General features: G+C 35.5%; 1 protein-coding gene across 2 annotated transcripts in view; it reads right to left on the reverse strand.

The window, feature by feature from the left end:
- Positions 1-1,270: 1,270 nt before the first annotated feature.
- The window catches only part of LOC128998111 (vitellogenin-1-like), a 38,951-nt gene continuing 17,954 nt past the window's right edge, over positions 1,271-22,267 (reverse strand). For both annotated transcript variants that reach the window (XM_054424109.1, XM_054424108.1), the window contains exons 11-24: positions 21,477-21,930; positions 20,559-20,808; positions 19,261-19,462; positions 18,302-18,590; positions 17,548-17,743; positions 14,933-15,258; positions 14,051-14,204; positions 10,082-10,227; positions 9,241-9,381; positions 7,474-7,638; positions 6,578-6,827; positions 3,882-4,033; positions 1,968-2,201; positions 1,271-1,527 (exon numbers count right to left, since the gene is read on the reverse strand). In XM_054424109.1, coding sequence (XP_054280084.1) covers positions 1,369-1,527; positions 1,968-2,201; positions 3,882-4,033; positions 6,578-6,827; positions 7,474-7,638; positions 9,241-9,381; positions 10,082-10,227; positions 14,051-14,204; positions 14,933-15,258; positions 17,548-17,743; positions 18,302-18,590; positions 19,261-19,462; positions 20,559-20,808; positions 21,477-21,930 — 3,118 coding nt within the window. In that variant the 3' untranslated portion in view covers positions 1,271-1,368. The remainder of the gene's footprint in view (positions 1,528-1,967; positions 2,202-3,881; positions 4,034-6,577; positions 6,828-7,473; positions 7,639-9,240; positions 9,382-10,081; positions 10,228-14,050; positions 14,205-14,932; positions 15,259-17,547; positions 17,744-18,301; positions 18,591-19,260; positions 19,463-20,558; positions 20,809-21,476; positions 21,931-22,267) is intronic.

Consider the following 22,267-nt stretch of genomic DNA (forward strand, 5'->3'; position numbering starts at 1 on the left):
ACTACACATAGGTACAACTAGACGGCGGTACAAGGAGACGCGGTCCCCTCCTTTCACACTATCTGATTTTGCTTGTCCGAGTAAAAGTTCGATAAGGGGCCATAAGCTCCAATGGTTGACTAAAAGACCGTAAGAAGCTTGCAAACCGTGAAAGATGCAGTGCATTTAGCTTCTCAAACTAGCTTTGGCTAAAAATAAAGTTAAAATCACTTTCAAAATATTTTGGCAATCTGTTGTTTAAAATTGAAATTTTTAACAAGTAATTTCTATTAACCTCTGATCATACAATACTTTAAATTTAAAGTAAAATGGTTTCCCTTAGTTTTTGTTGCCTAATTTCTTGTATAAGTTCTTGTAGGTAAGATGTTTGTGTCATCCTATGCTTTTATCCACATTTGTGTGGCATCTTCAGGGGTCTTCCCATGAATTCATAAGAAGATTGGTTTACCTGATATTGTTTTTTGAAAGTTAAAAATAGTTAAACTTTTTATTTACCATGTATATGTTTCAAAACCATCTAGAGAACTAATCATTATATTCAATACCTTCTGCCACTATATGGGTATGATTTTTAAAATAGTGGCTTACATTTGTTTTTAAAATTAAAATTGACATAACTATTAATGTTGATAGATAAATCTACATGACATAAATTGAAAATTGATTGAAAACTTATACTTCAGTTCTGAAGGTACTGTACTTGAATTGATTCAAAACTTTTAATAAGTGTTGAGTTAAGTTCATTGTTTGTTTATACAAAAACCCTTTATGGAAATCCCCAAAGTTTCATTTAACAAGAAAAGAAGGAAGACGTTGGTCAAGAAGAAAGTGTAATGCCATTCAACAGTCATGCTTTGATAACAACAGTATCAATTTACGGTACTGTTTTATTGCTCAATATCCTGTTTACTAGATGTGGTTTACAGAGATAGTATGATACAGAGGATACAATGTTATGGGACAACCTTGCGCTTTTAGCTCTTGAATGGTGGGGTGGAAATGAATTAGTACAGAGCAAGGAGAGCTGGAACGGCGATGGCCACATAGCTTTTTGTACAGCAGTTGTAGCGCACAGGTCTCCCTCCAGCGTGAGCAATTTAGTACGTGATGGTGAGGGGGGAAAAGAGCGGGAGGGGACAAAGAATAGAATTTGCTCCAGACTTCAGCGACTAGTTCTAGGCACCACTATAGTGTACCATTGAATGTATCCTTTGTATCTTACTTCACTGTGATTAAGCTGAAAATCCAAAGGATGAACAAAAAGACTGAATTTTATCATATGAATTTTTTTCAAAAGTACAAATCATGCGGCAAAGTCAAGAAAGAGACTTAACTAGCTGATTCATGACTACAGTACAGTTTGATGTACTATTCGTCTGACGAGGTTCTGTCTTTGAGCTGGAAGGACGATGCAAACTCCTTTGCAGACTTGGCAGTTTGTCCCTCAGCTGCTAGGTATTGCTCTACCCCAGTGTTGGAGTGGGAACCACAGATACCACACAAACGACCCTGCAGAGCATTCCCTGCCTACAAACATAAAATGTGACAGTGATTATAATATCATCACAATATAAGTTTTTTAAGCCCATGTTTTCAGCCCAAAAACTATGTATTGACATTACGTTAATGTATATAAACACATAATGAATAACAGAAGTAGTTTAATTTATATCAAGGGTTCAAATTACTTTTTGGGGTAACTCATGAAATGTTGATGAGGCTGTCACATTTTTTTTTTATAAATGCAAAACTTAGCCTGAGGCGTATATCAGACTAAAATTGCTATTATAGATCATGTCATTATTTTGATGAAGGAAATATCGTAGTTTTTTTTTAAATGATGAATCTAAACTTAAAATTTTTAGGACTTTTGTCAGACAACTGTCTTATTTTTTTTTTACCACAGACAATATATGAAACCAGACATTGACATCACCTTATGTGAAACATAAAACGTTAATCCTCACCTTGACAACAAGAGAAGAGTCAGTGTATCGAAGGACGAGGTGGTCGTAAGGCAGTTGGATACGCAGGGAGGAGTCCGGAGTATACACAATGTGCATCACCACACGGCCCTGTTTGTCACTCACTACCATCACGGAGTGTTTCACATCCAGAAGCTGAAGTTTGTCGTTGAAATACACCTTGGGTCCCTCTTCAACTCTCAGCACAACCGAATCGTCTTTGTTGATTTCAATTTTCTGAAAAAATGTAATGTTAACTGTAGGAATTAAAATGTCACATTTTCAGAAGGAGCAACTATGCAATACATAACTGTACCATAGACTGTTAAGACATTAAAGTATTTTCTTCTTTGCAATATTTTCATTTAATAGCATCATGACTCAAAAGGCAAATCACAAATATGTAGTTTTAAATGTTTAAGAATCATACATACAAATTAATATTTACAAATATATAATTATTTTTCAGTGTGGCAGATCGTGTGTAGATATATTAATATATAGTTGGAGATTACTTCATCGTTGGGAGGGTAGGGTAGTCGTACACTAATCTAAATTACTGTACTGTATTTACATATTTTCCGAGATTTCTTCATTTCTATTGTGTCACCAGTTAATAAATAATACATATACATCACGAGACATGGCATGAAAACATTTAAGCACGAGCATGGCTAAAAATCTGATGACCGACTGATCAAGCCTTATCACTAAAAGAGTAGGTGGACGACTGCTGTGATAACACGTGTACCAACTTGGCTGCAGGCTGCTCTAAATTATATATTTGTCCTGTTTAGTTTATAATAGTTTCTAAAAAATTGGATTGGCTGCTGAATTTGTCTGGGAATTAATGACCAAGTTGTATCCTTTGGCTGTACTGGTATAGATGTGGACATTTTCAATACAATTAAGTTTGTGATCTTTGCTGCCAATATGAAGTTTCTAAACTATCAATTTCAGAATAGTCGTGTCAATACTGTTGAATATGCTCAGCATAGTTTGAGACAGGATTGGGCTTCTTTATAGGGCTTATGTGTTCTTTATGTGGGCTTTAAAAAATCTACCAGTCTGTCCAATATGTAATAAGAATCACATTCTCCGCACTTGGCTTATATCCCTGAATTTTCTAATAGGCATAGTATTCCTTTGTTGTTTAGCTGACAGCTAAGGTCATATATTGGCAGCAAAGCTCAAAAACTTAATTGTATTGAAAATGTCCACATCTTCACCAGTACAGCCAAAGAATCCATCTCAGTCATTAATTCCCAGACAAATTCAGCAGTAAATCCAATTTTTGAGGTAATACTGTAGTACAAATTAAACAGGACAAAGGTATAATTAGAGCAGTTGGTAAAGGTGTTATCAGCTGTTCCAGTCTGCTACCAACTCTTGCAGTGATAAGGTTGGATCAGTCGGTTGTTAGTTGCACGAGCTTAGATGTTTTCGTGGTGTCGTAAAACGGCCGTGGTGCTATAATTAACAAATCAGAATTGGGAAGATAGTAAGTAACCTATATATATTTATATAAATATATAATAGTAGAAAAGAGCAGTTTGTTCCTAAATTAATGTAAAAATAAATCCTTAACACGTTGGGTGCTGATGACGGGAATTCCCGCAGTTGCTTAACATTGAAATAAATGCAACTTTTATGTTCAAACATGTCGACAGCACAAATAGTGTTAAGCTGTAACTTAACAACATTCCTATTTAAGTTTTAAAGCTTCAATTTTATTCAAACAACGGGATATAGTAAATTCCTAAATTTTTTTAAACATAGTTCCAAAATCCAAAAGTAGATTAAAAATGTTAAAGTTGAACATAAAGCACTACCTTGTGGTAAGTGTGAGACTTTTTGGTATTGCCGAAGGTGGTAATTACATATTATAATGTTATGTAGCAAATTATAAGGACATACCATGGTATTGTTACTTGATGGTTTGGCTAGGACAGAGATTCCATATTTCCTTGTACGATCGTGTAAGACAAGATGCCAAACATCCTTCATTTTGTAAAGTGACTCTCTTCCATCAAATGTTCTGAATCGCTTCGAGGAGACACCACAGTATTCTGAAGTAAAAGACATTTGTTACTTCCATATTTTGATAATCAAGAATTTAAGTTTATTGCAATATAAATATCACAAATTGCATGAGCATGATGTCTTAGGAATTTGTCGCTAGCTACTAAAAAATAGCATGGGCCTAGATAATTACAAAAGTTATTACTACTGTTAAGAGTGCTTACAAAGTGAAAGTCAACAAATAAAACCACCTCAATGCTTTCAGATTGTTTAGGCTGCGTTTACATTGGAAGCACGCTTGGGCAAGTAAAATGGTAGCGCACGCTTGCGCAAGCGTGCCGTGCCCGAAGTTGTGGTTATACTACGAGCAACCAAGCGCAAGTGCCACTAGTCTCAGCAGGACAGTACAGCCAAAATTGACATGTCGCACGATGAGGATATTGTGCTAGAGAATGGAGTTTTGAAGTTTGTATTATTATTAGACTCTGAACGAGTAAGGGGGGAATGGGTAAATGATTTTTTATGGATCGAGAAGAAGGAAGGGAGTATGCCCGGATTTTTGCTGATCTTCTGCAACAACCAGATAAGTTTTATGAATATTTTAGAATGATGCCAGAAACATTTTACCACATTTTAAAGAGAATAACACCAAATATTGAAAAGCATTCCAACTTCAGGAAGTGTATCTCTCCCGAAGAAAATCTGATGGTTACGTTAAGGTAATTGAAAGGGCATTATGTGTACAGTATTATTGTAGTAGTTATTGCTAACAATTACATTATGTTGTGAATAAAAACAAATTATTACTGTGTTATTTTCCACTGTTCAAGAAATCAAATAATTAATCACTAAAATCTGGTGGAAAAATACATGAAATACAATAATTAATTAGGCAATGGGAACCCCTGGTTGTAGCCTAAAACTAATTGATCCTATATAATTGGTCTTCTTGCACGAACAGCATCAATCAACACCTCCGTATCCATGCTGAACAACTATAAACTTTACCAACAGACACAACCGATGCTACTGTGTCGGTGAACCACAACAAAACTGAGGCACGCTTGCTTGTAGAAACAAATATTTTTGTTTCGTGATTTGAGAAGCGCAAGCTTGTCCCAGCGTGCGCCTGCTAGTGGCGAGCACTGTAACCACCACTGGTCAAGTCGCCACCGGTTTCCAGCAATCTGCTACAATTTTGTTTCAAAGGGCAAGCTTGGCCAAGCGTGCGCCACCATTTTACTTGCCCAAGCGTGCCTCCAATGTAAACGCAGCCTTAAGGGTAGTGAGGTATTTAACACAGTATTTTGAAATAATGTAGCCTATGTCACAATAACATTAAGTTTTATGTGAGGACAGAAAAATGCATTAAATTATTTTAGCAAACTGTTAGTAAAACATACCGGGTGTCCGAAAAAGAACTCCCTAGTTTTAAAATTTTTTTATTTAGCCTATTGTACAATATACAAATTACAATGACTGATACATTAAATGAAAGTTAATGAAATTAAAGTTTTTTTAACACTGGTACACCTCGATATGCGAACCATTTGTAGCTCTGCAGATATCAAAGTGATTTTTACTCATTTTTATCATTATTTGTTATCATTATTATTATTTATTACCAAAACTACGCTCAAGGTCAAACAGGTGTACCAAACTTATAGGTATATATAGTCAATGCTAAAACTTACAAGTATACTCTACAGCACCAAAGGATTAATACTCATCCATTTAAACTAATACTATCGTGAGGTATTTTTGAGACTAGGGAGCTCTTTTCATACACCCATTATTATCAGTTTATAAAGTAGGTAGACAGAGTGAATAGAATATTTTTTACAGTAATAGGCCTATTACAAAATTTTGTAAATGTATTTTTCCATTTTATTCTTGATATAATGGCAGCGCTCAACTTAGAGGACGTTCCAGGACCGATAAGTACCTAATTCAAATACAATTTTTTTATTTTGTATTAATGATTCAATACAACATAAGAGAGAGAAGTTATGGGATTGTAGAGGTAAAAGAAGAGGGGAGTTCAAGCTCCTGAATTGTTGTGTGTTTCCAGTAAGACCTCAAATTGTTGAAATCATGCACTTGATATTTACCAATGACCGTTGTGCCAGTATTTTGAATACATAAATGGTAAAAAACTGGACAGCAATTTTGAAATATCCAGATTTTTTTATAGAAGATAAAAAGTTGAATAAATTGTGGATTCTGAATTATTTAAGCTATTACATTTTCTATTTAATAGTAATTCAAGAATAAACTACCTACCGTACTGAAATATTCAAAAAAGATATAAAAAAACTGTAGTAAAATATCTTTAAGAGAGGTCTACATCTCCTCTTTCTATATTCCATCCCACGTTCAATGTAAAAGTCAGAGTTAATTGTGTTTCTTATTTTTTTGGGTGAATATACTGTAGTTTATAACAAAGTGAGAAAATTCACTTGTTACTTTTTAAACTCAACCAACCATCTGAGGAAATGATGGTAATTCTGTAAGTTTGGTTATATTTGTATAAGTGTGACTCTGTTAGTTAGGAGAGGTCTACTGTGTATACAAAGTGAAGATCTTGTCACCTGATGCAGCGTCAGGCTGAGTAGCCCACTCTGCCAGGGTGGACATTGGCAGCTTAGACAAAGGCAGTCTGTGGATCTTGGCGCTGGTCACTGGGGTGTACACAGACATTTCCACAGACCGAGTCTTCTGATCAACATCCACCAACATACTCATTGTGTTGACTCCTTCCCCGGACTTCTCCTCTGTCCCTGGTATCACTACTTTAGCAGCATTTACGTACTTCACGACCATGTTCTCCAGGAACTTTGCCTGAAAATGTCCCAATTGGATAAAAATGTCTTCAATTAATTATGGAATAACATTCATACTGAACTATTGAATCACAATGAAAAAATAAAGTTAACTAAGTTGAACAGATTGAGTTGAATTGCATAGCTTGATCCAAAAGATAGAGTGCTGCAAATAATCCAAAATGTTTGCCAGTATTTTCTCTAGATCAACCAACAAACAGATGATCCCTGAGTATGAAGTCTCATTTGATAATATTTAACCTAACAACGGTATGGCCATGGCTTACTGTGGTAAAGATTGGTATTTTTAAAAAAGTATACATATATTTGATGTTTTCTGTATGGACAGTTAAATGTCAAGTTTTTCCAAAATTTGTAACTTTTTAAACATTGTTAAATATTGTTATTGCTATGTTAAATATTAATATTGTAGCTATAGTTTGAATAAGAGTAAAAGAAGGTTTCAATTTACAAATGCATTCAAAGTAAAAATTTAAAGACCATAGTGGATCAAATTTTATGTTTATATTCTAGTAGGTCTAGTATCTTTCCTATCCAGTTTTATAATTGACTACTTTCTTGTCAAATCCATTCTATAAGGTTTTAAGAAAGAAAAATCGGGTTAAATTAGTGGTGTGACGTTTAATGGGATTATAGTTACTTACATCATTGCTGTAATATACTGAGACATTGCCGAAACTAATTTGTTGAGTTTGTTCCTTAAGCTGTTGACATTTGAACTCAATGGCTGCATCATCTTGGCTGCATGACTCTAGTAGAGGAGAGCCTCTAAGGTTCATCAGCTCAGTTCTGCTTACACCTAACTTTGTCTAGAGGGGTCACAATCCAAAAAAATGTCAAAACAGCATGACAATGAACTGTAACTTGTTCTTTATAATTTTAGAACAACAAATAATAATCAACAAAGTCACACTATGACTATAATAATAAGGAAACGTACAATTTGATGGTGGGATTTGGAGAACAAACGCCAAAGAACCAGGAAAAAATAAAACTTACAAAAAAAGGAAACACTATTAGCAAACTGAAACATTGTTTCCCTCATTAGCTTGTCAACCCTTTTAATCGGTAAGCAGTGGGAGTACCTAACTATGATGTTTTATGGGTAAAATCACAAAACTGCAGTGACTTTTTAACCGTAATATTTACAGCAATTGGAGATTGTGCCAATTCGTTTAGGGTTAAAAGAACCAGAATATACTAAACTTAAATAAATATCATTCAAACAGTTTTGTGTAAATTCAATTTTTCGGTTAGTTGATGGGTTTTTAGGCCTATAAGCTAGGGTAATCACACACACAGATATAACTATCCTAGAAACCCACTTTTTGGGTCCAGGAGGGCCCAAAATATAATATTTCCACTCAAAACTTGAACTCAAAAATCTCGACAAAACAATACTTTCTCCATGTACTATATGTAAAGGGGGAGAAAATAAAAATTTTAATCAGATAATTTTAGCACAAAAAAGGGCTCTGAAATGGTAATTTCACACTTTTAACGGCACGGCACAATTTTTCTAGAAACACACGAATTTGATAAATTTCTGAGTTTATTTTATGTTTGCTATTTTTTCAGCAAGAGTCAAAGATTTGTAGGTCTGTGGGTATGTGAATGTGACTTTGCTACTTGGTTTTACAATGGTCGACAATAGCCAGGGCTGCCCCTAGGGTTGGCGGCACCCGGAGCAAACGTGGTCCCGGCGCCCCCTCCCCCCCAGTAATAATAGTCGCATTCGCATATTTCAATACTATGTTAATACAAATAGCCTCATCGCCCAGGGCAGCCTGCCCCGGTTGCCCCCCCCTTTGGACTGCCCTGACAATAGCTATAAGCTAACTCAATAAATTTGAAACTGAAAGATAAAACAGTGTTCAGAGGTTCATTGTGAATAATCAACTGACTTAGTTAGCTAGCCAAACAAGAGTTAGCAGGTAGAGAGTGGGCCAGAAGGCGACTAGTGGCAAACAATTTTGTGGCTATATATATGACGGAGTAGTGAAAAAGGAATTACCTTGACTGGGTTGTGTGGTGCAGAGTATTAGGTCTCATTCCAAAACCAGGTTGTGTTTTCATACAGTTTTTTTGGCCCATTGATCTTGTTCAACCATAGTTTTCATACTTTAATGTTGAAAAACCATTTGAATCACCCAAGATTATATTCACTATACATGAATTTGAAAATGATTATATATGATAGCTCTAAGGACCGAGGAAAAATTAATTGATTTTGCATAAAATTAAAGAAGTTTTTCGATTAAAGAAGATTGAACCAATCCCCTTCCACTGTAGCTTACATCGTAGCATGTTAAGCTTCAGAAATATTCTCAGTGAATGATTATCCAAGGAAACTGTGAGAGATTATAGTATTAGGTATATTTTTTGTTAGTTAAGGATTTTGATTAACTTACCTGCATGAAAGCCTTGATGTTTTGGTTGGATGTGGTATGGACAAAGTCTAGGAAGAGGTTATGTTGAAGATCTTCTGTAACTCTGCGCTTCAGATCAGAAGATATGTCGACTGGGTCTTCGTGTATAGCCGTCAGCTTAGTCTGTGTGAACAATTGTTAATTTACATTACATTCCTTAATCTTTAAAAGAAATTGGAACAGTGAGATTGAATTTTGATTGACCTTTCATGTATCTAAAAATAAAATCCCAATATGAATAGTAAACAATTTCACATTCAAGACAAATTTTACATTTGTTTAATGTCTAGCATAAATGTACACATATTGCAATCTTAGTCTGTGCTTACTGGTATACCAATATTTTAGTTCAACGCTGGTATACTCTGTCATTTAAATTTTAAATTAAGAAGCTATGAGTTTGGAGGATTTTCCTCAGCTGGTTTGCTTTGCAAAGCTCAATGACCTTAGATATACCAGTACTATAGATAGAAAATGAACCATATTTAATTATTAATGTAAAAGTTTCTATTCTAGCTACAGTAGAATAGAAACCATACCACCATGGTAGTATTGATTCCATTTAATATGAGTTTATTAAGTTGATACATTGTATTTTGTACACACTACAAGAATTTAAAAGAGTTAACAGTGGACCATGTAAACTAAAGAACAATCTTAATTCCACTATACCACCACCATGCTATAGTAATGGCAATAGGCTGGTACCAGCTAACATCATTGTTTTTTACTAATCATTATTTATTTTAGTTTGGGGGAAAGTTTTACATATCCTATTGATCAAAATATAAAATAATAATGGCTACAGGAATTTGGTACATACTTGACTTTGGTCTCTCTTGACGAACAGGCCAAAGCGATTCACTCTCCTTGAGTATGTCGAAGCATAGGCAACATAGGCAGATATACCAGCTGGACCACCAGCCACAGCTGACTGGATATCAACTGCATATACCACTGCACTTCCACCTAGAAATACCATGGTTTATTAGTTAAAAATCAAATAATAATACTGCTTTGTATTGCATTTTTGAATGACATCATCTTAGGAGAGCTGTCTGTATATTTAGGTATCCATTGAGCTTCTGCAGATACCAGAATGTATGTCTTACATCTAGGTCTGGCCAATTTTCTGCATACACACTTGTCAACTGGCAATGGGTTTCATTAGGAGTTGGCCCCCATCCTACATAAACCTGGTCACAAAACGTGATTCACACTTGGCAAGAGTGTCGATTTTCCCTCACAAGGTTTTTTTTAGTGAGGGGAAATGGCTATTATTGTAGAGGTTTATTTATTTATTTATATCAACGGATACACCATTTAAAAAATAATATATATTTTAGGTACAAGAGCAGAAATAAATTATATAATTTCATTGCAAATAATAATAGAAGTTCATCAAGCATTGACAAAAAAGCATGGCAACAAAAAATAACAACAAGGAAAATGAATTGAAACAAAAACAACCATCAACGTAATTCAACAAGTACAGATAATAACAAAAAAAATATTTCCTCAAAATGTAACAATATTTAAAAAAGGTTGAAGGTTGAAGTAAAGAATAAGGTGATGGTCTCAGTTTTGAACTAGGGATCGCTTGGCCGCGATGGGAGCTCCATGATCAGCCCTTGTATTTTTTAAATATCAAACCCAATAAATAACTTACTGTGTATTTTCACAATTTATATTATTATGATGGGGAATTTCATTAGGGGTGGTACTGGTATCTTTGTATCCAGCCTGATAAGTTTTGAGAATTTAAAACTGGATTGGCTCTGTGTTGAAAAGAATTTTGAATGTTCTGGTGTATTTATCAAGGCTTTTAATTTGGCTATAGTATCGGTGTACCATTCACCATCTGGAGACAGTAACATCTTTCTCGCTAATTTGGAACTGTTATTAATATTCTTAGATCGTTTCAAGAGTAATATAATAATTGGTGGTGACTTCAATGCCAAATTTGATGTAAATAATAAACTACAAAGCGTGAAGCAGCTTGTCTACACTCTGGAACAATTTAACTGTCATTACATTAACAGAGCGCCGACTAGGTTCAACGCCTGTCTCGACAACATCTTTACCAACATCTCGGAAGAGTTATATTCTTCTAAAGTGGTCTACCCTGATATGTCTGACCATGATGGGCTGGAGCTTACAGTGGAGTTGGTCCAATCTTCTACTCGACCAGAAATACCTACAGTTGTCAATAGAGACGTCTCTTTGAGGCGTTTACAAGAATTTAAATCCAATTTACTACAAATTGACTGGCTGCCTCTGTTAAACTTTGGTAATTTACCTGCTGAGGACTTATTTAATGTTTTTTTCTACACTCTTCTGGATGTTTTTTACATAAGTTGCCCGGAGAAAATCGTAAGAAAGAAGAACAAAACTTCGAGTGGTGCAGGAAAATCTTGGTACACACAGGACTTGAAAAAAATGAAAGAAAGGACTATGGCCTATCGTACAATACTCCAAGCTTCTCCTAGCGAGGTGGCACTTAAGGCATACAATTGCAGTCGGAAGATCTACAAATCGGCAGTCAACCAGGCAAAACTAGATGCAAACGACAGATCCATCGAGTCCGCTTCCAACAAAAGCCGAACAGCTTGGAACATCATCAAGAAGAGCACAACCAACAATGTTCCGGATGTCGAGGTGGGAATTTCTCCTGAGGAGTTTAACAACTTCTTCATCAGCTCAGTAGAGGAAGCCAGAAGTACCATCGATCAGCCTGATGTGTCTTCAGAGGAACTGCTTCGTTGTGAAGCTCACCTTGAATGGAAATATGAGTCCAGTGAGGAGGTTATAAGTGAAGTGCGGGCCATGAAAGCTTCAAAAAGTAAAGATGTGTTCGGCCTATCGGGTTACATAATCCGGTATATTCTGAGTGCAATATTGCTTCCTTTGGTGTTGTGTATCAATGCGATTTTTAGGGAGGGAGTTTTCCCAGGAGTGCTGAAAGTAGCAAGAGTGGTTCCTATTCACAAAAAGGGTTGCAAAAGTGATGTCAAGAATTATCGACCAGTGTCATTAGTGCCTATTTTAGGTAAATTAATTGAACGGATTGTAAAGCACCAGGTATGTACACACTTTGATAGATTTAAGCTTTTTTCTGCATGTCAGTTTGGTTTTCTGAGTGGAAGGTCAACTACGGATGCCATTGATTGCTTTGTTTCTGGGATTTTGGAAGCTTTTGAGGGAAGGAGTCTTGCTCAGGTGACTGCGTGTGATTTGAGCAAGGCTTTTGATTGTGTCGATCATGGTCTCTTGCTGTGTAAATTGGAGCACTATGGCATCCGTGGTTGTCCTCTCCAATTTTTTAAGTCTTATTTAAGTGGTCGTTCACAGTTTGTTGATGCAAAGGGTGTGCATTCCAGGTGCATTGAAGTTAAAACTGGGGTTCCCCAAGGCTCGGTCTTTGGTCCCCTACTCTTTTTGATTTCTGTCAATGATTTACCACTTAGTATTGAGGGTTCTCAAACCACAATGTTTGCAGATGATACAACGTTCCTAACTGTTCACCCTGATCTCAATAGATTAAAGTTATCTGTAGAACATACAATGAAACAAGCTGGGGATTGGTTTAGTGCCAATAAACTCCTTCTTAATGTAGACAAGACACAACACCTAGTTTGCCATACTAAAAACAATGATTTGGGCTCAGGTGTAGTTTGTAAAGAGGTTAGGCCCATAAAAGTCCTGGGTGTGTTGATTGACAGCAGCCTTTCTTGGTCAGCTCACATTGATTTAGTATGTTCAAAACTGTCAAGAGTTATTTATTTAGTGAATAGGTTAAAAACTGTTGTTTCTGAGAAATATATCCGAGTAGCCTATTTTGCATTTTTTCAGTCAGTGTTAAGCTATGGTCTGATTCTCTGGGGTAACGGTAGCAATATAAGTGATGTTTTGTTACTTCAGAAAAAGGCACTTAGAATAGTAACCAAATCAGCTCTCAAAGCCCATTGTAGACCTTTGTTTATAAAAACTAGGATATTGACTGTCATTAACCTGTACATATATGTGTGTTTACTTGATGTTAAATTAAAATTAGGAGACTTGGCTGTTAGAAAAGATTTCCATTCTCATTATACTAGATCTAACTCTCTACTTGAAATTCCGTCCCATAGACTAAGTAAATGTGCCAGTAACCATTCAATCATGAGCCTAAAGTTATTCAATGTATTGCACTCTGAGTCAAGAGCGTTGCCTGAGTTGGGTTTTAAAGATAGGCTATACAACTGGCTTGTTGAACATCCTTTTTATGTAATTAAAGAGTTTTTTGATGTAAAAGTTGTTAAGTTTTGATGTTTAATAGTTTATCTAGTATATTCTCCACCCAGCCTACAGCCTTCCTTTTACTTTTAAATTTTTACCTGTTTGTCTGTGATATTAGCTTATTAATCTAGTCTGACTGGGTTACTGTGTAACCCTATTTTACCATAATATGTGACTATGTCTATTGCAAGATTGTTTTGCTTAAGGACAATAAAGGATTTCTGATTTCTGATTTCTGTATATATAGGACCAGATGATTTGACAACAGGTGGTCTGGAGTTGACACTTGAGTAAGATAATTCAAAACTAAGTTTATTGCCACAATTTGAGTTTTACAAATATTTTCTTAGTAAACAAAAGATATTGTATTTTCTTAGAAAGTTTATATGAGGCTAATATTTGCTTGTGTCAGATTATTGTGATACAGGTAGTGTAACAAGACTGTGTACTTGTACATGTTTGTGTGTGGTTGTGATAAAAAGATAAGAAATAAAAAAATGAAGGTCCAACTTACTGTTTATTTGAGAAAGCACTTGGTCTAGAAGGTAGGAGGCTACATTATTTTTAACAGAGCTTGAGAATGGATCAACTGTAGAGGCGTTAAAACTTCCCTCAGCCGATTCATAGGTGACAGAATACACCTGAGGTGCAGGAGATTTCCAATCAACCTGAAATCAGTTTTTCTTGTGTTAATTTACAATAAAATATATTTAAAATGCACGTATAATATCCAGTAATTTACTGTCACTATTTGTCTCACTATATAAAGGGAATACTGTTTTGCTTTGACTGACACTCACAGAATTCTAAACCGCTGTAGAAATAAATTTACATTACCTATATTAAGGATATTAAAAGGTCAAATTTAGTAAAGTTTTGGGTTTTCAAGTACTAATTAATGCTTTAATTTATTTACTTAAAAATAGTGTTGTTTAAAAAACAAATTGAAATGAATTGAATTACAAAAAAAATATTTTTATTAGCATATTCAATGAAATACAGTACCAGTAGTCTATGGGTTAAGCATGACCAATTAATGTTCTTTAAAACATAATTTGAAATCCTAGATGTTTGTTTTATTTTCCATTAATACATTATTTAGATATAAAAACTGAGCAGTAGGGCTATCCAATATTTTTAAAAGGGCTTTGTTGCCTATTTTAACCTTGCATTTCACTGTCCACACATTCCTCATGCATGTGCGTAGCATGTATCCAGCAAAGCAAGGATTAAGCTGTACGTACGAGAATCAAATGTATACTGAAAAAATCTAGTTGGGAGTATCAGGATGGATTCACAGTCTGTCATACTACTGACTTAGCCAACAACTCATTGAACCGAGATAATTTTGTAAATGTTTGTGTTAATACAGGCACATCTGGATTTTGAACATTACCTTTCCTGAAATGGTAGAGACTTCATCTTTTGGGTTGTTTCCGTTCCTTGAAGCTTCATTGCTGTCACTGCCATCATTGTTCTCCATAGATCTACCGTCCGAGTTTTGTTTGTTAGTTTGTGAGTTATCTCTTTTGTCTCCAGATGGATTTTCTGTGGTAGTTGGTTCATTACTGTCACTGAAGAGTCCACCGAAAAATCTGAATGCAGCCATGACAGGACTTTGTCCGAAAGATGTAATTTTGTCCAAAGAAGATAAAACTCTGCTAATAAGTGTGTCTCTTGGGGAATCGTACTCCAGAACTCCCAAGGATTTGGATGCCATGCCTGAAGTAATATGACAAATATTAGTGAATAAGAAAATTTTACAAAATAACGCTATCCCTGAGTCCTTTTAAATGTCAGTTAGCTAATACATAACAGAACATAAGTGAAATTAATCTAAACGTACACTTTACTAAACAAATAATAAGACTCCTGAAAATGTCAATCTTTTAAATGTAAAAATTAAAAACTATAATATATGTATCCTTTTTTTATTATGTTATAGTATATAACGTAACTAGTACTGAAAATAAGTGTTTACCGGACGAGTGTGGTCGTTCACTTGCGAGACGAAGTCGAGTACGGGATTACCATACAAGTCCGGTAAACATATTTTGGACGAATGAAGTACGATAGTTTACGTCATACTACTAAATCTGTTAAAATACTTACTACCAATTAAAGGACTAACAATCACTAGTTGTTATGTTTTTGTTTATAGCCACTCATCACCAAATACAGTATAATCAGCTGGTAATTGGTGTCCGTTAAAACTCATTACAGTACAGTAAGTAATTTTTTTTGTTTTTGTCCTAGGACGCTAGGCACGAGCCTGGGATTGTTTTTCACATTATTTCAGGCTAGACCTAGGGGTTACAGCATTATCACTTAGATAAAATCTATTGGTGACTTGGCGGGGATCGGACCCGGGACTTCAGGGACTGAAGTCCTGCGCTCTAACCACTATGCCAGCTCGCTCCCCACAGTAGTACGTAATGAAACCCCATTTGATTAAGCTGGCTGCAAACAGCTGTTTTCTGGAGTAAATCCTTGCTAGGGAAGTTCGTCAAAATAGTGTAGTATGACTAAAAAAATTATGTTAGAGTATGACTGCCAAATATTTTCTAAAGCTCACTTGTAAACTTAAATAAAATTACAAGTAGTTTAGCTTCCTTTTAGCGAATTTCCCTATAGGGAAGTAGCTATTACCGTAGCGTAGGTGGCACGGTAAGACCTAGACCCGGGACCGATTTACTTTTTCATTTTGACGTTCCCAGAGGCCAAAAACACCATTCGTTCAAATTTTTATATATGTATATATATATATATATAGACATATATATATATATATATATACGTCCGTGAACGCGATAACTTGAGTAATTTTTGTCCGATTTTGATGAAATTTGGTTTAAAGGTGTAAAGCGGGATAAACTTGAATGAGTTCGCAAACCAGCACGATCGGACCATGGGAACGGGGCTTTACGGGGGGTTTTATGGGGTAAAAATTGGTTTTTCTCACTTTTGACCCTCAAAACACAAAATTTCCTGATTTCTCTTTAGACCTTTTTAAAGAGCTTAAAAAAACAAATAATTTAGTATATAAAAGTATTTTTGTTCGATTATTAGTAATGGAGAAAATTAAAAAAATTGTAAATTTAAAATTCCCATGTTATTCTTATGGAGAATATTGTCAAATGTTGTAGTTTGCTTGTTTATGAATATATTTTGATCAAACTTGGCAAATTTATTTATTTTGTACTAAGCTATCAATATTTTACTCAAAAACACACTTTATTAGTTTCCTTGTAGCAGCAAACCTAGGTACTCGTTAAACCTAATGTTATTAACATATATTTAACTGAAAATCAATTCAGACAAATGGAAATTCGCTTAGTCGGCAGGTTTGCTGCGGCGGGGGTATTTATATAATTTTTAGCAATTTAACATACAAATTTATACAACTCATTTCTTTCGAAAAAATATGACATAGGTATCATAGGTAGCGGGTTTCATGTTCTTTGTAGTTTTAGACGGAAAATTGTTTGTAAATACCTCGATAAATTGTCAACACACTTCTCAATTCTCTTTAAATCTCTCTCAAATCAACACATCCTCTTTCATTTTAGCAATTTTAGCTTGGTTAGCTAGGCAAGTTGCCGTTGGTGTAAACAATTAGGATTAATTTTAACATCAGCTATCTTTGATGCTGAACTGGAGTACCACTGTTAGTCTTTCTATGTCCTCGTCTTGTGATGTTCAAAAGGCATCACCACTCTGCAGACATAGCAACATGTGTTTTTCAACATTGCTGCTGACCTACCAATGAGTGTTAGACAGATTTTATGTTGAGTAGTAAGCTACCACTGGCCATCCAAGGGACAAAGACAACCACTGTGAAATTTATCCGATCTACTGCTCAAAATACTATGGCCTATCTTTCTTTCGGATCGCAACGGTTTTAAGAAATGTTTATGTAATTCACTAACTCATCTATAAGAGTGTGGATCACATAAATGTTTATGTTTAAAAACTACTTGCTATTACTGACTATATAAATTATTTACTCACTTAAGGAGAAGTTTGCAGTGACTGGATTCAAGGAACTCATAACAGTTTCGAAAGAACGAGGCTCCATGTTTGTAAAAAGCATCGGGAAACCAACTACACCTCTTGCTTGTTTCCAAAAGTCCATGGCATTGAAATGTTCCCGTCTCTCTGACGAGTATACAGTGTTCAGAACTCTGCCCAAACCAGAAATTGGCACCTGAAATGCATTTTCAAAGGGGCACATGCAATAACAAACAGACCAAAGGAAGAATATGTGTTTTATAACTTGTAGCTTAAAACACCGAAACACATATCTGAATATAACTAATGAACTATGTAACAAAAACTTTACGTTGAAAATCAAAGATGGTAAATTTAGTTATCTTGGTTTCTCCCTCCCATTCAGACACTTCACAACTGACGAGTCCTGGTCCAAACTAGGAATAGTCATAACCGTCTAAGGTTAAAACTAAAACAAATAAGTGACAAAACCACTCATTATCTATGAATAAATTTGTAAACTACAGCATTAGACTAAACAGTAAACAGGAATACACCAATATTTCAAATACAGCGCTTTCAGGTCAAAACCGAAATTGTGAAAACTTGTTTGTTTACATGTCTATGGACAAAGCAGCATGAGTGCATGACTCATATACAGGCACCGTAATCTTTTGAATCATTAAATTTTCAAATCATCAATCACCAATCAATCATCCAAATGGATCCAAATGAGAAGGAGTCTACTAAATACTAAATCTAGTTAATATATTACCTGTATAGATTCACCGGTCTTGATAACAATAGTGTCTGGACTCAAAAGAACAGGCTGATGAACTTTAATCTTCCGTTGGGATGTAAAAGGCTGCATGTTGAAATACAAGAGACGGTGTTGATCGATGTAATCGGTAGCAATTTTGATAGAATCACTGTTACTGTCGATGCTCGCCACCAGTCGCAGGGGAGGGAGTTGTACAAAGTTGGTCGCGTAGGCTCCGGCCATGTGAGCAATGTTATCCCAGGGACTCATCACACTCAAAGATGACATCATCTGAGCAGAATACCTATCAAGTAAATAAAGGAAACATTAAAACTAGTAACCTAAAAATGATAATTGAACCATCAAAATAATCATAAAAAGGTAAATTAAATATACAAATCAACCCAAAACCTTAATCGAGGACAAGGTTTTGTGTTGAACGGCAGAATACAAACTGATTGAGAGTTTAAGTAATTAATAAATGGATGAATGAACGGTTTATTCCACAAAAATCGCTGCATGATACAAAGGTTTCAAATCTTTACAGTAACTATAAGCTTTTGCAAACATAAAGTAATCTCAAGAATATCACATACGAAAAAAAAATTTGAACTTAAATTTTGAAGTAATAAAAACTAACAAAACCAATCGAAGTCAATACTATAATTTCACAGCCAGTATAATAATTTGTAATTAGGTCTGTGTTTTCAGCAGACATAGACAAAGCTCTACCTGAGCATTTGCTGGGTTGCTATAGTCTTTTAATAAACTAAATTAGTTTATTTGATTATTTAAACAGAAGTTGAGATCAAAAGAAATAAAAATTTAATTTCATGACGATGGAGAGATAATACAATTGGAATGAAAATGAGTGATGGATGCCTGAGCAGTGAGCATCCATAATAATTTTCCTAAAACTATTACAAAGGACTTTATTTTCCAAATATTTTATACCCTATATTAATTGAACTCACATGAAAGCGGTTTCAAAGCCCAGACCGTCCATGGTAACATTAAGCTCTGTTTTTCCACGAACAGTCCAAGGAGTACGTACAGAGAATTCTACTGGGAATCCCATTTCTGTAGTTGTTGAAATGTGGAAACCATCCATATCTGTCTTCTGATAAGAGAATGATTTTCCTTCTCTCAGGACCTCTGAAACCAGTTTGCGTCCTCCTGAAGAGAAAAAAAAATATTTATGACAAAACAGTCTATACAGACGAGAGCTGAAAAAAGGCGAAACTCTTAACACCAGGTGAGTCAATAGCTCTCCACTATCAGTCCCAGAATAAAATAGCTTGAAAAACTTTAAAAACATTGGTTTCTTATATGCTATGTTTAATGTTTTATCAAATGTTTTATGTATAGAGTTAGTTATGACAATGCATCTATTCTCAATGCTATTATGGGTACTTTGATATTATCCGGAGGCCGCTTATTTTAGAGGGATTTTTTTTACCGGAGACCAAAAATAACTACAAATTTGGAAAGAACATACTTTAATTAATTTACTGTCCAAATTTGAATTGGTTACGATTAGCGGCCTTTGAGTCCTGCCTCCCAGAAGACAGCGATGTCGGCGAGAATTGAGTTGAATGTGTCGCCACCGCTTTACTCCGTCAGGTATTTTTTTTTTTTTTTCCTAAGGACGCTAGGCACGAGCCTGGGATTGTTTTTCACATTACTTCAGGCTAGACCTAGGGGTTGCGGCATTATGACTTAGATAAAATCCATTGGTGACTTGGCGGGGATCGAACCCGGGACCTCAGGAACTGAAGTCCCGCGCTCTAACCACTACGCCAGCTCACTCCGTCAGGTATACAGCACGCTGCGGCAGTTATGTTATCACTTATCATAAATATGATTGTATGACTTTCCTCGTTTCGTTATGAATCGAACGATAGCAGATGAGTCGTACTTTCGCCCACCAAATACCCCAGATACAGACGGTGACAGGTGACGATGTGCGCGCTTCGGTCAACAACCTGACCTTGGCCTACTTGGAGGGGATTTGGTGTGTAAAGTATGACTCATATAAACAAATTTTCTCTTGCAAATCATTCAGTCATATTGATTGTAGATATATTTTTATGAGTATAAAATTTAGAGCGGAAAGCGGAAAAGTTATTATGTAAAATTTAGGATTTTTAATTGGACACACTACCTTATTTAAATTGTAATTTAAAGCAATAAAATTTCACGCTCAAAGATAATTTATACAAATCTAATTTTCCGTATTTTACATTGGTTTATTTATTGATAAAGATAATACCTTTAGCCATTGACTGGATTGTTTCCTTGTTGACTGAAATCATTCGTTCCATAACGTTGTTGATTTTTAGGTGCAGGTCAGCCTGAATAGAAGGCATGTTGCGGGTGTGAAGCTTAAGGGTATCTTGAATTTCAGAGATGGTGTGTGTAGCTCCTGGGTTACGAGATTTTGGAATTTGAACATCGCTTGAAGGAATTAGCTCTAGAAGTGCGCTCCATAGATCATCTGGATTTGATACACTGAAGCTAGCCTGTAACAAACAGATAAACAATGAATGCATTCAATAAGTAATATTTTAATTTGTCATCATGGAATGTATAGTATCGCAGTGCAGTAAAGATAGAGAGGATACATTCAGTGGTATACTTATGTCGTGTCTAGCAATAGTGGCTTATGTCGGGCTCTTTCTGGCTCGGTACTAGTGTTCTGTTCCGCCCCACCATTCCAGAGCTAAAAGTGCACGAGCCCATAAGCCTTTTTTCTCTGCATCTTATTTCTCTGTGACAGTATGTATCTGATATCAAAATTTAATTTTACTCCTAGAACCTCTTACACACTTCTGGTGTATTCACTGTGTAATTCTTACATTGGCCCAGGGTCCAAGAACACAAGAGGTTTTAGGTTTGTTGGGGGTGCAAGGTAGAGAAAAATTCCCCCACAAAGGTAGGTTGGTGATGTGACGCAATTATCTCTTGGGCCCATAGCATATCTAGTGCAAACCGCCCATTTATAATGTGGCCTTGAAATAGAACCCGGAACAAAAAAAACCCTCACACTAAGTTTGCTGTCTATATGAAACTAAGCTTAAACAGTTCAAGGTGTTAGCTTAAGTACAATTTCCCAATGTGTGTTTTGAGTAGAGATACAGACATAATCTTTAAAAATAATCATTATATAATTTTAAGTTTAAAGTTTCACCTCCATGTTTGTCCTTGAGAAGCCAGAGTAGCGTGAGCTATGTCTGTAATATAGGTTGGAGAAGTCGCTAAATTGCATCCAAGAGATTTGCTGGATGACAAGTTTCTGTAGGTCGCTGGACATAGATGAAGTCATCATGTTGAATGGTCGATTAGCGGAAATCTTGCTTGGTCTTGCAAGAGAGACGACTAGTGCTGCTGCCTTGGTCATATGACTGTAGATGGAATCTTTAGCCCTTGCAATGTTGTGGATTGTGGAAGACACGAACTGTGACACCGCTGAGCTTGGTTCATACCAAGTAGAGATTGCAAGTCTTTGCCACATCGCAAGGCCGGGCTCTGAGTACACTAGAAGTGCCGCAGATGCAATACGAGCACTTGCTGGCATGGAGTAGTTGTGGTATAACGACATCAACAAAGGTGCTATCTCAGGTTGCCTCTTCAGAGCTTGGTATCTGAAATTCAACTTTCATTATGTGTCCATCTTGTTGATTGAACTTTATATAAATGGGGAAGAGGCATTACAAATGTGGTGTTGAAATCTCATAACTTGTTTGAAATGAAAATCGGTATCCAGGTTTTGTTATACAGAACCTGCATGCCGTGCATATACGGTAACATAAAAGAAAAATATACATGTAAAATTGAAATTCAAGAAGTTTTATAGAGTGATTTTCAGGTGATAGAATCCATCAACACCTTCTTAATCAATTGTGTGATAGCTTAGACAAAAAGTTTAAATTATAATATGGGTTTTGGGAGAAAAATAGCTATACTGTAGAAAGAGACTGT

The sequence above is a fragment of the Macrosteles quadrilineatus genome, unplaced genomic scaffold (genome assembly GCF_028750875.1).
Source record: "Macrosteles quadrilineatus isolate MER2022 unplaced genomic scaffold, UCM_ALF_1.0 Scaffold_7__1_contigs__length_78375512, whole genome shotgun sequence".
Classification (NCBI taxonomy): Eukaryota; Metazoa; Arthropoda; class Insecta; order Hemiptera; family Cicadellidae; genus Macrosteles; species Macrosteles quadrilineatus.